At 44.1% G+C, this 17007-nt stretch overlaps 1 protein-coding gene across 2 annotated transcripts in view; it reads left to right on the top strand.

The window, feature by feature from the left end:
• Positions 1-1532: 1532 nt before the first annotated feature.
• Positions 1533-17007, top strand: part of GRAMD1B (GRAM domain containing 1B) — a 309236-nt gene continuing 293761 nt past the window's right edge. For both annotated transcript variants that reach the window (XM_040326384.1, XM_040326383.1), the window contains exon 1: positions 1533-2105. In XM_040326384.1, the coding sequence (XP_040182318.1) occupies positions 1738-2105 (368 nt within the window). In that variant the 5' untranslated portion in view covers positions 1533-1737. The remainder of the gene's footprint in view (positions 2106-17007) is intronic.

The raw sequence follows: 17007 nt of genomic DNA, 5'->3' as shown, positions 1-17007 counted from the left end.
ACAATAAAATCTGGAAGCTGATTGGTTACTATGCACAGCTGCACCGGTTTTAGTAAATCCCAGTATCCTGACCATGTATGTAATATTTTTCTTTTCTGTAGCGATAAAAGATGGTGATCTGGGTTTGCTCATGAAGGCCCAGATTCACAAAGCACTTACGCCGACGTATCTCGAGATACGCCGGGTAAGTCTATCTATGCGCCGTCGTATCTGTGCGCCGTGCCCACAATCTGAGATACGCCTAAAATAGGCTTCCTACGACCGACGTAACTTGCCTACGCCGTCGTATCGTGGGCGCAGATTTACGCTGGGCGCATTTGCCGCTCCCATTGATTTTCTATGCACATATGCAAATGAGGGAGACACGCCGATTCATGAACGTACTTGCGCCCGGCGCATAATATATGCGGTTTGCGTAGGTCGTACGTCCGGCGTAAAGTTATTCCCCATATAGGAGGCGCAACTCATGCAAAGGTATGGACCAGGGAACACAGCCGTCGTATTTTACGCCGTTAAGGTAGTACGTGAATATGGCTAGGCGTAGGTTACGTTCACGTCATAGGCAGTGATCCGTCGTATCTTAGGGAGTAGTTCCGACGTGATTCTGAGCATGCGCACTGGGATGCGTCCACAGGACGGCGCATGCGCCATACGTTATTCGTATCTTTATGACGCTCAGTCCATCATTTACATGGGGTCACGCCTCATTAGCATGGCTCACGCCCGCTTCCACCTACGCTGGCTTACGCCGAGGAAACCCAGTGTATCTTTAACAGCGAGTGGGAGCAAGTGCTTTGTGAATCCAGTGCTTGCCTCTGTTCGCTGCACCGGCGTAACGTAAAAGAGATACGATACGACAGCATAAATATGCGCCGATGTCTGTGAATCCGGGCCGAAGTCTTCTGTTCTTATTATTAAACAGTCTGTGCTATCGCTGAGTCCGCCAGCATATATAATAACTGCAGACAATATAATCTCTCACTAGGGGGAGGCCTTGTTACATTCTGCTTGGCTACATTGTATCCGATCCCCCATGTGAAGTGATGATATTTGACGCTGAGGTGCTAGCACCAGTCAGGTGCAGACTAAGAAGATCTATGCTGGATTTTGCTGTCAGTCCTCCTTCATCTCTCCTCTCTCTCTCTCTCTCTCTCTCTCTCTGTATCTTATCTGGATCTCAGTGATTTATTTGTACTTTTGTATGTTGCTGCCTGCTTCCAGTGTATTCTGTGTCTCCCTCCAATAGCAGGTGTGTAAAGTTACTACCTATCTAAGTTAGATCTGTTGTGTGCACAGTTTTCCTGTGTCAGGTCTCTAGATATATATGAGAGCTTGGGTTACACCAGCAGCTGCTGCCGCTTTTGCCTTTGCTTTCTGATCAACATAAACCCCCCTCCCCCCCCCCCTTTCTTATTTCTGTCACCACTTCTGTGTCCTTAAAATGCTGTATGTATGTCGCCGTTCTTCTCTTGTCTGCTTGACAGCATTGGGTGCTAAAAACCGTTTCATTTCTCTTTTCTCTCCCCCCCCCCCTGCAGGATCTCTCCAGAGGGCGATTAGAACGCAGAGCTACATGAAAACACGACTGAGGACAGTTCCGAAGGAGACGTTTTGCGATCAGAGGAGGCTAACAGCTGTGGCAAGAGGTTTCCTGTCACTCTCTCGTAGTAGTTGAACCCGGAAACTTGGCTGATTGGCTCCTCGGCGCTGGCTCTGGTTTCCCTCCGAGTTTTGATAATGTTGGCTGGCGATTTAAATGAGATGCTTCAGATCCCGGAGCTGCAGATCCCAAATCTGTCGGACAGTACCTCCGCCACGAGCAGCAGCAACACTCCCAGCCATCGGCGGCGGCGCTTTAAGATGAGACGTTCGAAGACTGCGAGGAACCGAGAGTGCGCCGAAGCCACGGACGACACCGGGAATCTGGAATATCTACAACTGCCGTCTATTGAGATCACTCCGTCCAGCGATGAGGACAGCATTGTTTCCAACTCTTCCACTCCCAGCACGTCCCCAAGGCGCCAAGGCTTGAGGCTGCACGCTTTGGGTACCACGTCAGATAAGGATGGTAGTGAGATAGAAGTTACTGTGAACAGCAAGAGTAGGTAAGTACCTTATTACTACCCTTTATTATGCTCACTGATCCATAGTAACATACAGTGGGGTTTATTTACTAAAGCTGGAGAGTGCAAAATCAGTCTCACTGCTGCAGTGTTTCTCAACTCCAGACCTCAAGGCGCCCCAACAGGTCATGTTTTCAGGATTTCCCTCAGATGAAACGGTTGGTAATTACTAATGCCCCGTACACACGATGAGATAATCGGATGTGAAATTTGGAAGTGATGCCATGTGTTGTAATGCATTTGTATTGCATTTTCGAACGACAGCTGTACTGATTAAAAGAAAATCGCACGATCTGGCATCGTACGAAAAAAAAATCTGTGCATGTCCGATAGAATAATATCAGATGAACTGTCCGATCGGCTCTCGAAAGCTCTGTACTAACGGTCCGATTGTCGTACGATCGATTCGAAAGCGGCATTTTTCGTACGAATTTTCGGATTGTGTGTATATTTTCGGATTGTGTGTATGGGGCTTAAGGCAGTGAAACTGATCAAATCACCTGTGTAAAATAATGGAAATCCTGAAACCATGACCTGTTGGGGCGCCTTGAGGACTGGAGTTGAGAAACACTTTACTGCTGCATAGAAACCAACCAGCTTCCAGGTTTTATTGCCAAAGCTTAATCTTTTCATGTGACAACACTGAAGAAATTACAGTGGAACAAAGTGTCACGTAGTGAGTGTACAGCTTGTATAACGGTGTAAATTTGCTGTAACCTCAAAATAACTCAACACACTTTAATGTTTAAATTGCTGGCAACAAAAGTGAGTACACCCCAAAGTGAAAATGTCCAAATTTGTCCCAATTAGCCATTTTCCCTCCCTGGTGTCATGTGACTCGTTAGTGTTACAAGGTCTCAGGTGTGAATGGAGAGCAGGTGTGTTAAATTTGGTGTTATCGCTCTCACTCTCTCATGCTGGCCATACACGGGTCGAATTTAGAAAGATCTTTCTTTTGAAAATCAGAAAATGTGTGCGTATTTGTGATCTGATGATGCCACCATTGATTTCGAAATTCAACCGACCAAATCTTCAATTTAACCTCATGTTCCTACAAAAAAGAATTTTCGTGTTTGGGAATCTTCTTTCTTTCCAGGGACCTTTCTTTTTCAATTACATTTCTTGCATGATTCTCCCATCATTGATTAGAAAATCGTTATTTTTTTTTCAAAAAATATCCAACATGTTGGGTTATTAAAATTCGATGGCCGCCTGAAAATCGGCTGTTGCTGCAGCCCACTAAAGGTGCGAAATACAAACGAAAATTCTTAGATAAGATTTTCGAAAGAAAGATCTTTTCGAAATTCGACTCGTGAATGGACAGCAACATGGCTCCTCATGGCAAAGAACTCTCTAAGGATCTGAAAAAAAGAATTGTTGCTCTACATAAAGATGGCCTAGGCCAGTGATGGCGAACCTTGGCACTCCAGATGTTTTGGAACTACATTTCCCATGATGCTCAGCTACACGGCAGAGTGCATGAGCATCATGGGAAATGTAGTTCCAAAACATCTGGTGTGCCAAGGTTCACCATCACTGGCCTAGGCTATAAGAAGATTGCCAAGACCCTGAAACCGAGCTGCAGCATGGTGGCCAAGACCATACAGCGGTTTAACAGGACAGATTCCATTGTAGCCGTGTCAATCAGTGTTGTCACATGAAAAGATACAATGACATATTTACAAAAATATGAGGGGTGTACTCACTTTTGTGAGATACTGTATATCTGCATGTTGTTCTCTTATAATGGATTTTGGATAGTAGTGTGTAGGTAGTCACCGGGGTGTATCTATAAAAGCTACCTATACTATACAGGTCATACAGGGGGATGCTATTTATAGTTTGCTCCTGCCTTGTTACAAGTTCTTTCTAGCTGTGCCTCCTTGGCCTTTCTGCGGCTTCCCTGGAGGAGATCGCCAGGAAACAACTCTCCTGCTGTGGATGCTAATTTCGGGATTTTTGTTTCCTTGGCAACTAGGCACTCTGATAACCACTGCAGTCCCAAGGAAGCACTGTGAAAGTTTGATGCGCTGATTAGGGACATCCACATGTTGCGGTCTCCAAAGCCAGCCATAGATAATTCCATTCTCTTTCCTATAACCACGGGGTTGTAGGAAAGAAAATTGATTGATTTCCCCATTAACACAGACAATCAGGGCCGGCCTTAGGTGTTCTGGCGCCCTGTGCGAGCTAATCTTGTGGCGCCCCCCCCCCCCCCCCATCTTCACCCCCTCGCCCCCTGGTCACCTAAACATACACAAAGAGGAAAAAAATATTTGTAACAAATAATTTGTTTTAATAAACAGACAATTTAAGTGCATGTGCAAACAATCCATGCGTCTCAATGGACACTCTTTTCACAAGTCCTACAAGCAGCATCTTTGGAGCAGCTTTTGGGCACTGAAAAAAACCCTCCAAAAACGCCCCTCTCCATTGAAATGAACTGAAAGCGCTGTAAAAACGCCTTACCCTTTCACACCGAAGCACTGCAAAAACGCCCTAAAACTTTAGGGTCTTAGCGGCGCTTTACCAGCACATTGGGATTGCAGATGAGGCTTTGCTTGAATAACGCCTCAATAACGCTCAAATAACACGGTTAAGCCTTTAATTGCCCTAGATCAGGGGTCTCCAAACTGCGGCCCATGGGCCAGATGTGGCCCTTTACTTGCTTTTATCTGGCCCTTGGGGCAATATTTCATCTTCTGACACAAAAAATGGGGCACAATTGCTCCTAATGACACCAACAATGGGGCACAATTGCTCCTAATGACACCAACAATGGGGCACAATTCCTCCTAATGACACCAGCAAAGAGGCACAATTCCTCCTCTCACTGACACCAAAAAATGTGGCATTGTTTACTCCTGCTGATACCGGAACATTTTTCTATTTCCAGTGGCCACAATCTGGCCCCCTAAAGTCTGAAGGACAGTAAACTGGCCCTTCGTTTAATAAGCTTGGAGACCCCTGCCCTAGATGATTAACCCCTTGCCAGCCAATGTCATTAGTACAGTGATCACTGTATTAGTGTCACTGGTTCCCACAAAGTGTCAGATTGTCAGTCACAATATCGCAGCCCTGCTACAAGTCACTGATCTCCGCCATTACTAGAAAAAAATAAAAAATTCCATAAATATATCCAACAATTTCTCTCAATGACACCAATGATGGGACACAATTTCTCCTGAAAACACAGATTATGGGACAACCATTACTCCTATTGACACCAAAAAATAAAATAACGCAGAGGTGATCAAATACCACAGAGAAAAAAATATATACAAATTTTATTTGTGTACAGCGTCGCATGACCGCGCAGTTGTCAGCTTAAGTTGCAAGTCGCAAAAAATGGCCTGTCATGAAGGGGGGGTAAATCTTCCAGAGGTCACATGGTTAATCCGTGAAAATGTTTTGCCCAGAGTTTATTTATACTTCAGGCAATAAACCTGGGGTGTCACAAACATGAAGTGATCCTCTGTAGGAGTTTTCCATATGACAGAGGTGCAGACATAGCCGGGGGTACATGGTACCAGTACAGGCCAATTAGAGACTGCCTGAGGTATAAATAAACTCTGAGCAAAAAATTGGACCTCTGGAAGATTTACACCCCCCCTTCATGATAGGCCATGTTTTGCTATGTGCGCTGCTTAACTTAAGATGACAACTGCACGGTGGTATTTGATCACCTCTGCGTTTTATTTTTTTCAGGGTTTTTTTCTCTAACAAAAGATGTTTTTCTATAACATATACATTTTTTTATGTTTTTTTACAGGCTCACATCTGGTGTACAGGTGAGGGGGGAGGAGGGAATGGGAGACGTTTGTTGGTACAAAAAATACCGGCCGAAATTCTGCCTGTGTGTATGTCAGGAATTTCCAACAGAAAACCAGCAGCCGACCAACTCCCGATCAGCGCTCTCAGCCAATGGCAGAGAGTGCTGATCGGAGTGTTCTGGCGGGGAAGGGGAGGGTCCCCCTGTCAGAACACAATAGCTCAGCAGGGGAGATCACTGGACTAACCTTGCCTGGTTAGTACAATGGCTCCTGACCAGAGCTGTCTGCCTTTTTTTGTGCAACCTACTGGGTTGCACGGAAAAAAAAAACTGTAGTGTGTACCAGGCTTATTAAGGGTACTGCTGGAACAGTAAAAAGATGGATATTTATAATCCTATTACAATACTATTACCTAATGAAGATTTGTCAAGGAGTGGAGTTTATCAAAGTGCAGATAGTGGGGCTCCTGATGCGGAGTAGCTTTTGTAGCCAGTAAGAGCACTAGAACAGTTAATGGGCGTACCCACTCACGCTAGGACTAGGCTAGTGGTTGGTACACTTTTATGGATCATAATACCCTCCCTGTGAGCAGGGAGTAGTATATGGCAAAACATCAGTTTGTAGTGTCTTTATTTTAAGAGGGACAGTGAGGGTAACTTGGCCTTGCACCCAGGCATGTACTTTATTCTTTATTTCTTATTAGAAAACCCAAGCATAATTGATAATTTAGAGCATACAATAATTCAATGGCCTATATACATACTCCTTTTATTTCTCAGGATAAAAACAAAAACTTCTAGCAATGTCATTTATGTGTATAACTTGTTTTTTGTTGTAAGAAATAAAAAATAAATCTCAGGATCAAACCCAGGCAGATTCACCCATTACTAGTGTTCTGCTATAGTGCTAATTCTCAAACTTGCTATAACCACTGATAATCACTGAATAAATGTCAGTTGTAATTAGTGTTTGCTCCCCATGTATCAACTAACATTCCATGTCATTTGTTGCAAAGCCATAATAATCTAAGGATGGGTAGGGCACTTTTAGTTGAGCAGTAGTGCGACTGAAAAAAATGAATTGCAGAAAATCTCTAAGATCTCTAACTGTGGCAAATATAGTTGTATAATTTCTGTAAAATTTTACAATTGTCAATTCTATTATATTGACAGTATTAATATATTATATTTATTTTGCTAGCGGTCACGAACAGTTTTCAAAAAATTGTATGTGTTATTGTTTTGCATTTGTTAACAGACTTTACTTAGCAATAGTAACTGAAGCAGCTTAGCAACAAATGTGTGTGTGAGAACAGGCTGTCAGCCTGCTAAATAAGAGGGAGGTGACTGGCTTCCTTACCGTTACTTTTCTTCAGAGTTACGGTGCCAGTCTGTCAGGCAGGTCCCGGCCCCGGCTTCAGTTGGTCAGACTCCGTGCTCTGCTGCTCCTGGCGCCATTAGAATTTAAAGCTGAGCGCCGCGGCATGCATCACGGATGTACGCTTTACGCAATGGCGCCGCGCTACCCAGGCCAGTACCACCTGAGACATGGAGAGGAGGAGGGAGGGTCAAGGGGACCAGTGCGTGAGTGTCAGCGGGCGCGACGCGCCCCCCCCCCCCTCCCCCTCCCCCTCCGCAGCGCCGTGCCTGTGCTGAGCAGTGACACTGCTCCTGCCCCATTCAACACATTATTTCAGTAAAGTGACTGTGAGATGTGACGGCCGCACGGCGCCCGTATTGTCCATGGCGCCCCGTGCGGTCGCACAACCCGCACACCGCAAAGGCCGGCCCTGCAGACAATGCTGATGGGGGAATCCCTCCTGTGGAGCTATTGGGTTCTCCTGGGGGGGAAAGGGCAAGTTGCGCAGGGAGCTATCCCTGCTAGGAGAACACAGTGGTTATTTCTACATGCTATAGCCACTGGCAATAATCATATGTAAAAATCCGACTGGTTGTACTCAAGTCAATCTATTTGGGTACAATCAGCCTGCCCATAGATGGTTTGAATCTTGGCTGGTCCCTGCTGAACTGGCAGAGATTCAAACCATCTATGGCAGGTTCAAGGCAGTGGACTCTTATAGGGGAATTCTTTTTGGGGGGGGGGGGGGGGTGCGGTCAGTAGCACTTTTCCCATCACCGGTGGCCTCCCTTGCTCAGCGGCAGCAGCCTTCCGGTCTCCTGCTCTCCACGGGTCATCATGGCGACGGTGGTGGCTTGCATTTCCTCCCTCCTTAGCGGGCAATCGGGAGTCTTCTCTTTATAGCCGGAAAACGGGTCTCATATCCGTTTCTGATTTGCCAGATTGAGGATCAGTGTTTCAACAGCGAATTTTCATTCACTGTTGTAACACACCTGGGTGGACTCCGGTCACACTCTCAGCAACCCAAGACCACCCTATTTTGAAGCCTATTAAAGCGTATGGCTCTAATCGGGTGCTTTAAAAAACCTGGCTGCTGTATTTCATGCGCCTGAAAGGGGCCGGACGCATGAATAGGGGGTGGCCGTGGTGGGCATGGATAGATTCACACTATGCATAAATCTATCCATTGCATATAGGGGGTGGCCTGGAGAGAGGAGTCGGCGCCCGGGCACCCCTAATGGATGGACCACCCCTGCTTATAGCCACCTTTATAAATATTGTATTTTTGTATAATCGCAGAAAGACAATGGTTTTGTGGTGACTGGTGACCACACTTTGTCACGTTTTGTTTTACATTTGATTTTACAGGTCACCAAAATGTACTTTTTAGTACATCTGACTGGATGGCTTAGGTTCACATGTATGAAGTCTAATGATAGCAGTCTCAGAATCCAAGGTCTTATTTCATCAAGACAAGAAAACATAAAACAGTCACCGCGTTTCAGGGGCCCCTGCTTCTTCAGGGCTTGGATGGTATATAGTTTGGAGGTCTCAGAAATGCAAACCAGGATTCATTTATTTGCTATGTGAAAAGATATCCATGATTGGTAAGTCAGCAAAAGCCATGCTAAATTGGAGTCCTCCAAACTACTTATAAGAAGTGGGGGGATAAGGGGATCAATGAACACCAGGATTGCATTGGAAGTTTTCTTGTTTTGAATTGCTGTCAATAATAAAAGACCTTGGACTCCTAAACTGTTTGCTTGGTGCTCTCATTAGACTTTATACCCATGGATCTTCAACTCTGGATCCCCTTCCCAAGGGGTTACACTGTTTTTGGGTGAGAGCAGCCTCACCAGAGCTACTATTTTTATTTGATTGACCCAATTGAAAGTTGAATCTTGTTCGGACGACCACTCTGATTTTCCATAACCTTGACATTCTATGGGGAACATCTGGCCTCAGGGATTATTACTATGGGGAATGTCTGGCCTCAGGGAATATTACCACAGGGAAGGTCTAGCCTCAGGGAACATTACTATGGGGAACATCTGATCTCATGGAATATTACTATGGGGAATGCCTGGTCTTAGGCAATATTACTATGGGGAAGGTCTGGCCTCAGGGAACATTACTATGGGGAATGTCTGGCCTCAGGGAACAATACTATGGGAAACATCTGACCTTAGGGAATATTACTATGGGGAATGCCTGGTCTTAGGCACTATTACTATGGGGAAGGTCTGGCCTCAGGGAATATTACTATGGGCAATGTCTGGCCTCAGGGAACATTACTATGGGGAATGTCTGGCCTCAGGGAACAATACTATGGGAAACATCTGACCTTAGGGAATATTACTATGGGGAATGCCTGGTCTTAGGCACTATTACTATGGGTAAGGTCTGGTCTCAGGGAATATTACTATGGGCAATGTCTGGCCTCAGGGAACATTACTATGGGGAATGTCTGGCCTCAGGGAACAATACTATGGGAAACATCTGACCTTAGGGAATATTACTATGGGGAATGCCTGGTCTTAGGCAATATTACTATGGGGAAGGTCTGACCTCAGGGAACAATACTATGGGGAAGGTCTGGCAAGGACGTCATTGTTTTGACGTGGACGTAAATTACGTCCAGCCCGATTCACGGACGACTTACGCAAACCAAATATTTTTTTTTAAATGATACGCGGGGACGACGCCCATACTTAACATTGAGTACGCCACCAAATAGCAGGTTTAACTATACGCCGAAAAAAGCCGACTAGAGACGACGTAAAAGAATGCGACGGCCGCTCGTACGTTCGTGGATCGTCGGAAATAGCTAATTTGCATACTTGACACGGAAAACGAGGGGAACGCCACCCAGCGGACGCCGAAGAATTGCATCTTAGATCCGAAGGCGTACGAAGACGTACACCTGTCGGATCTAACCCAGATGCCGTCATATCTTGTTTTGAGGATTCAAAACAAAGATACGACGCGGGAAATTTGAAAGTACGCCGGCGTATCAGTAGATACGGCGGTGTACTCGCTTTGTGGATCTGCCCCAAAAATACTAAAGTTGGGAATAATGGACTTTATAGGCACGTATAAAAGTAATATCTAATTTTAACTATTAAAATTTTATATAACTTTTATACGTGCCTATAAAGTCCATTATTCCCAACTTTAGTATTTAGTATTTCTAGATTATGTAGGATGTGGCACAATTATACTAAATGTGTTTGATTGCCACCTAAGGGCATTGCAATCTGTAAAATTTTTCCTAGTTTTATACACAGGCAAACTTGGCTTATTTTTCAGACTTTCAGAGTATTTATTTTAAAGTGGAGTTCCACACAAAAATGGAACTTCCGCTTTTTGGAATCCCCCCTCCCCCCTCTGGTGTCACATTTAGGGGGAGGAGGGAGCAGATACCCAGGGATGGACTGGCCATAGGGACTACAGGGAGTTTCCCGGTGGGTCAATGGCTCAGTGGGCCATTTTTTAAAACAGAGATTCTGCTTGGAGGACTTTTTTTAATGCCCTGGCAGCGCCCCAGTGTGAAAGCACTCAGGCTTTCACACTGGGGCTGCAGCGGAAGTGTTTTTCAGTCGCTTTACAGGCGCTATTTTTAGCCCAAAAGCGCCTAAAAAACGCCTCAGTGTAAAAAGGGGTCCTACACTCACCCCCTCGATTTTACACTCACTCTCTTTTTCTTACACTCACCCCCCTCTCTCACCCACCCCCTCTCCCTCAACCCTCCCTCTCTCTCTCTCTCTCATTCCCCTCTCTCTCACCCTCTCATGATATATCTGTCCCGGGCACAGTCATTCTAGGACAATACAGTGTCCCGGAATGAAACTGACACCCATCACCACCCGGGCCAATCTGATGCCCCCAAAAAGGCCGCTACATCACCGCTTTACTCACTGACAGTACTTTTCCTGGCCCGGAATGCCTGGAGAAGCACAATCCCCGCCCCCATGCTTGTGATTGGAGAAATCATAAATCCCGCCTCTTGTGTCCAATCACTGTGCTGTGATTTGTTACAGCAAAAGCTTATTTTTGGGAAGGGAGGGTGTCCCTGAATGGTAGTTTGGAAATGTGGTCACCCTGATGTAGGGGCCTTTTGGTGGGCGTGATTTTTCAGGGGGTGGGGGCAGCATTTTATTGAATTAAAGTGGGCCGGTCTGGATGAAGTCCAGGGCCAAATTTTTGTCCCAGTCCAGCCCTGCAGATACCTGTCTAATACAGGTGACCTACACCACGTCCAGTGCCTACTCTGTACCCCCCCCCCCGCTGTCTTCTGGGAGACGCACAGGTCCCAGAAGACAGCAAGGACCAGTGGGATCGCGCAGCGCGACTCGCACATGTGCAATAGGGAACCAGGAAGTAAAGCCGCAAGGCTTCACTTCCTAATTCCCTTACCAAAGATGGCGGCGGCAGCACCCGAGAGGATTCGAGTGAGGACATCGAGGCCGACCCTGGACAGATAAGTGTCCGTATATTAAAAGTCAGCAGCTGCAGTATTTGTAGCTGCTGACTTTTAATATTTTTTTTTTCCGGCGGAACTCTGCTTTAAAGCCAGACACCCAAACATTTATTACATTGCATCTTACTAATTCTTAGATGTGATGGCTGCATTAATTTTCTTTTTTATGGTTTCTTTCCTTTATTTTCACCTTGTGATCAGGCTAGTAAATCTGTTGTTTTTCAACACAACAAGCTATCCTGCAGACGTAGCGGTTAGAGGGTCGAGACAAGCCATTTACCACTGATAGGGATGCTTAAAATTATCTACTTATTTATGTAAAACATTTGTCCCAAAAAGGCACAAAACGGTTGATGTAACTGCTTAAAAAGTGTTATCTGGGCTTCAGTTGTTGGTGTATGTAAAGCTGGCCATAGATGATTTGAAATTCAGCCAATACGCTACAATTTTGGTTTTGGGTTTAATCCTGATTTAAGTGGCATGTGGGATCTAGTCATATTATGGGATGCTATTAGTAAAGATGATAACTGACATAATAGTGTGAATGCTGCTAATGACAATTCAGTCACACCATGTCTGTGTAATAGGATCTGACCCTGAGCCGTGTTTACACACATTCTGACCATGTGGCCTGTCATCTGCTCCCTGCAGCCTTCCTCCCCATATTACTGAGAAATGTCAGTGCTGGTAATGTTGCTTTGTTGGTGCGATGAAGAAATACTCTACTGAGAGTTGAGCTGCAGTATAATCCCTTTTTCCAGCTTCTTTTCCTTTTATTGGGCTTATGTTAGACTGCCATTAATGTAAGGATGGCAAAACAAGGCAAGGACTTTCAGTGTTATTAAATTAAAAGCAACAGTTTTACTATTAAGAAGACCTTTATAAAGTATTATTTTACTGAAAGAGTAGTTGATGCTTGGAATAGACTTCCAGCAGAGGTAGTGAGTCAGCCAACACAGAGTAGATTGGGATAAACATCGATCTATACTCAGCCAAAATGTAAAATTAAAATGCAGCTGACTCGATGGACCACTTCTTTTTTTTTTTCTGCAGTCACTCTTTTCTGTAATATAAGTCATTTAACCTCTGCTGATCAGGGCCACCTGAGCTATCTTTAAAGTGGAGCTCCACCCAAAAGAGGAAGCTCTGCTTGCCTGTGTCCCAATCACCTTTTATCACGTTTAGCCCAGGTTCACACTGGGCTGCGGGAGTGAAGCCGTGCGAGTTCAGCTAAACTCGCACAGCTTTACTCCCGCTGGCAGTCCCGATTTTGGCCGCGATTTCAGAGACATCTGTGCAGGTTTCTGCACAGATGTCAATGTAAATCACGGCCTGAAATCGCAAAAAGTAGTACAGAAACTACTTTTTGAAATCGGTGCAGCGCCGCAGATGCGGCGTCGCACCGATTAAGACAGTGCCATTGCCGGCAAATGCCGCCAATTTGAGATGCGATTTGACATCTCAAATCGCATTTCTCAAATCGTACCAGTGTGAACCAGGCCTACAGCCCTGTACACACGGCCGGGAATCTCGTCAGGAATGGGGAGCTTTACCATCTGAGAAGATAAAGAGCCTCATCCAAAAATACCACAAGACTTCAAGCTGTCATTGATGTTAAAGGAGGCAATACACAGTATTAACCCCCCTGGCGGTGTTCCCGAGTCTGACTCAGGGTGAGATTTTTTTGGCTACGATCGGTAACCAACCCCGAGTCAGACTCGGACTCGCCTCGCTGAATCAACAGGCAGTGTTTACTTACCTTGTCCCTGGATCCAGCGATGCCACCACGCTGTGTGAGCAAACGGGTGCTCGCTCGATTCACACAGTGTCCTCCTGTGCCGCCGATCTCCGTTCCCTGCGACGTTACGACGCACAGGAGCGGAGAATGGCGCAAAATTCAAAAAGGTAAACAAACACAATACATACAGTATACTGTAATCTTATAGATTACAGTACTGTATGTAAAAAAAATACACCCCCCTTGTCCCTAGTGGTCTGCCCAGTGTCCTACATGTACTTTTATATAATAAAAACTGTTCTTTCTCCCTGCAAACTGTAGATTGTCCATAGCAACCAAAAGTGTCCCTTTATGTCAAAAATGGTTTTAGAGCAGCTAGAAAACAGCGATAATAAATTATAATCACTTGCAGAATTGTGCGATAGCGATTTGTGGGGAAATTCGTCATAAAAAAATAAAAGTAATGACAGCGACAATTCTGCAACTGAGTAAATTTCAGTGTTTTTGAGTTGATTACATTATTGAATAATTTTTATTATAATTATATTATTACTTGTTATAATTATTTATAATTCTTTATTATATTATAATTTATAATTTTGTTTTTAAAAAAAATTCATAGATCAGGGTCATTTGGGTAGTTTCTGTTGCCATTATAATTTAAAAGAGTAAACACAGTTGATTGATAATAAATGGCTTCAGCCAAAAACTAACCATGAGAGAAAGGAAAGTGTTTGTGTTATCATTCATATTCTCTGAAAAATGGCCAAGAAATCATAAATGTAAACTTATGATCACAACTGTGTGTGTGTATATATATATATATTTTACACACACATGTGTTTTGCTTTTCATTTCTATTTTAAATTGAATGGGTTGTTATACAAGGTGAGGGTTCACATATAATATAAAGACTCCTCCGAGTTTCAGTCTTTTCATAAAAATAAAAACTCATCATTTTTGGACTGGTATAGTTTTTTTGTTCCTGGTTATTATCTCAGGTTTTTTAGTTCCATTCCTGCACTGCTTTCCCCTTTTGATGTCGCTGTCTTTTCTGTTTCCTTTTTGTTTCCCCGTTCTCTTCCTCCCTCTGTCATTTCTTTCATCTTCCGCTCACCGTTCTTACCAGAAGTTTTTTTTTTTTTTTTTAGAGGGGAGCTGCTATTGTCTGATTGTGATGTAGCACAACAAAGCAGAGTACTGTACGTGATACTTTTTATTTATTTGTACAAAGAGTTCATTTTTTTCAGGACAAGCTTTTCGGATATTTATAGCCTTCCTGCTTTCCAAGCTGTACTGCAATTGGACAAGAAGAAGGTTGTGGATTTTCCGAAAATCTGTCTCAAAATGAACATATGCAGGTTGCAGTTTGCATATTTCAGGTGCATTTTGCGTTTTTCAATACACAATTTTGATCCATTGAAGTCTATGGAACCAGAAACCAGAAAAAAAGTCCCTGGTCCTTTCCATAAAATGCACAGATGTGATCTACATCCATAGGAGACCATGTTAAATGGACTGTAGTGTGCTTCTGCAAAACTGAAAATGCACTAAAAATGCATAGGTGTGACCCAGACCTTAGAAGTCGTCAACCGGTGACTTGTCCTTAAAGTTCCCCTAACGTGAAAGATCCTTCAAGGACTGCGCAGGCGCAAACTTGCCGACGGAAATCTCCAAACCTCGCCCGGCATCCAGGCTCATTCTTTAACATCCCCGTGGATTGGAGGATGTTAAAAAAAGAGCCAGGAGGCCGAGTGAGCAGAGCGAGCCGTCCGAGCGAAGTGAGGCCGACTGGCCACTTTCCTCAAAATCCACGTCGCCCTGGATGCCGGCCGAGGTTCGGAGATTTCCGTCGGCAAGTTTGCACCTGCGCAGTCCTTAAAGGAACTTTCTCGTTAGCCGGAAACCATATCGTCAGATCAGATTGCGCCTGCGCAGGAACTTTCACGTTAGCCGGAACCATATCGGCAGATCACCGGCATCCTACCAGCAATGAGTCATCCCTGCTGTCAGTAGGGATTCCCCACTGACAACAGAATGTAAACATAATGTGGCATTGAAGGGGGAAAAAAACCGTGTAGGGGTCCGACCTCAATCCATACCAGGGTCTGGTATGGATTTTGAAGAGGACCCTATGCCAAGAAAACAAACTAAAAAAAAGCCTAAGGTTCCCCTTTTAAAAACCATACCAGACCCTTATCCACTGACTTGGCTATGACTAAACACTGGTAAAGGGGTATGAAACGCGTTAGTTATTGTGCTTTTTATTCTGATTATTTTCTGATTATTATGGACTATTTTCAATAAAGACATTCATTTGCGGCCATCCGGACTTTCTTTGTTCACATGTTTCCTGTTTACTGAGTCAGTACAGTACCCTATCTAACGGGGAGGTGAGCGGATGCAATTCCCCTCCTCAGCGGTTTATTTATTTCTTAGACCCTTATCAATCGCTATAGAACGCCAGCATATGCCGATTCCCCAACAACCGATGACTCATGCTTGCTACTGATAGCAGGGAGAAGTCTCTGGTTGTTAGGGTGCCGGCAAGTGCCAGCTCTTAACAACCAACACAAAGAGCTCTAAAAAAAGTGCGACAAAAAGCATGAAATTGCTCAAAAACATGCAAATCACACGTTTCAATGCATTTCTGTGGGGGGAAAAAACACTTAAAAAAACTATTCGAGCTACAAAAAAATGCTCCAAAACTTTTTTGGAGCTTCTGGCATTTGGCTTCAGGCGACTTGTACAGGGGATGTGAACGATCTTCTTAGAGAATAATTGATTTTTTTCTCCTCCAGCATTTTAAGCGCTCGGTGTGAATGGGGCTTAATAGGATTACTAACAGGACAATGCTCACAGGACACTCAGTTCTTTTAGCTCACTTTACACACTGGGCCTGAAAATGTATTGGTTATGTATATTAACCACTTAAGCTCCGGACCAAAATGCAGCTAAAAGCCCAGGCCAGGTTTTGCGATTCGGCACTGCGTCGCTTTAACAGACAATTGCGCGGTCGTGCGACGTGTCTCCCAAACAAAATTGACGTCCTTTTCTTCCCACAAATAGAGCTTTATTTTGGTGGTATTTGATCACCTCTGCGGTTTTAATTTTTTGCGCTATAAACAAAAATAGAGCGACAATTTTGAAAAAAATTCAATATTTTTTACTTTTTGCTATAATAAATATACCCCAAAAATATATAAAAAAATATGTTTTTTTCCTCAGTTTAGGCCGATATGTATTCTTCTACATATTTTTGGTAAAAAAAATCGCAATAAGCGTTTATCGGTTGGTTTGCGCAAAATTTATAGCGTTTACAAAATAGGGGATAGTTGTATTGCATTTTTATTATTTTTTTTTTTTTTACTACTAATGGCGGTGATCAGCAATTTTTTTCGTGACTGCGACATTATGGCGGACACATCTGACAATTTTGACACATTTTTGGGACCATTGTCATTTTCACAGCAAAAAATGCATTTAAAATGCATTCTTTATTGTGGAAATGACAGTTGTAGTTTGGGAGTTAAC

The sequence above is a fragment of the Rana temporaria genome, chromosome 10 (assembly GCF_905171775.1).
Source record: "Rana temporaria chromosome 10, aRanTem1.1, whole genome shotgun sequence".
NCBI lineage: Eukaryota > Metazoa > Chordata > Amphibia > Anura > Ranidae > Rana > Rana temporaria.
The sequence above is the reverse complement of the archived record's forward strand: the minus strand, read 5'-3'. Positions and strand labels throughout refer to the sequence as shown.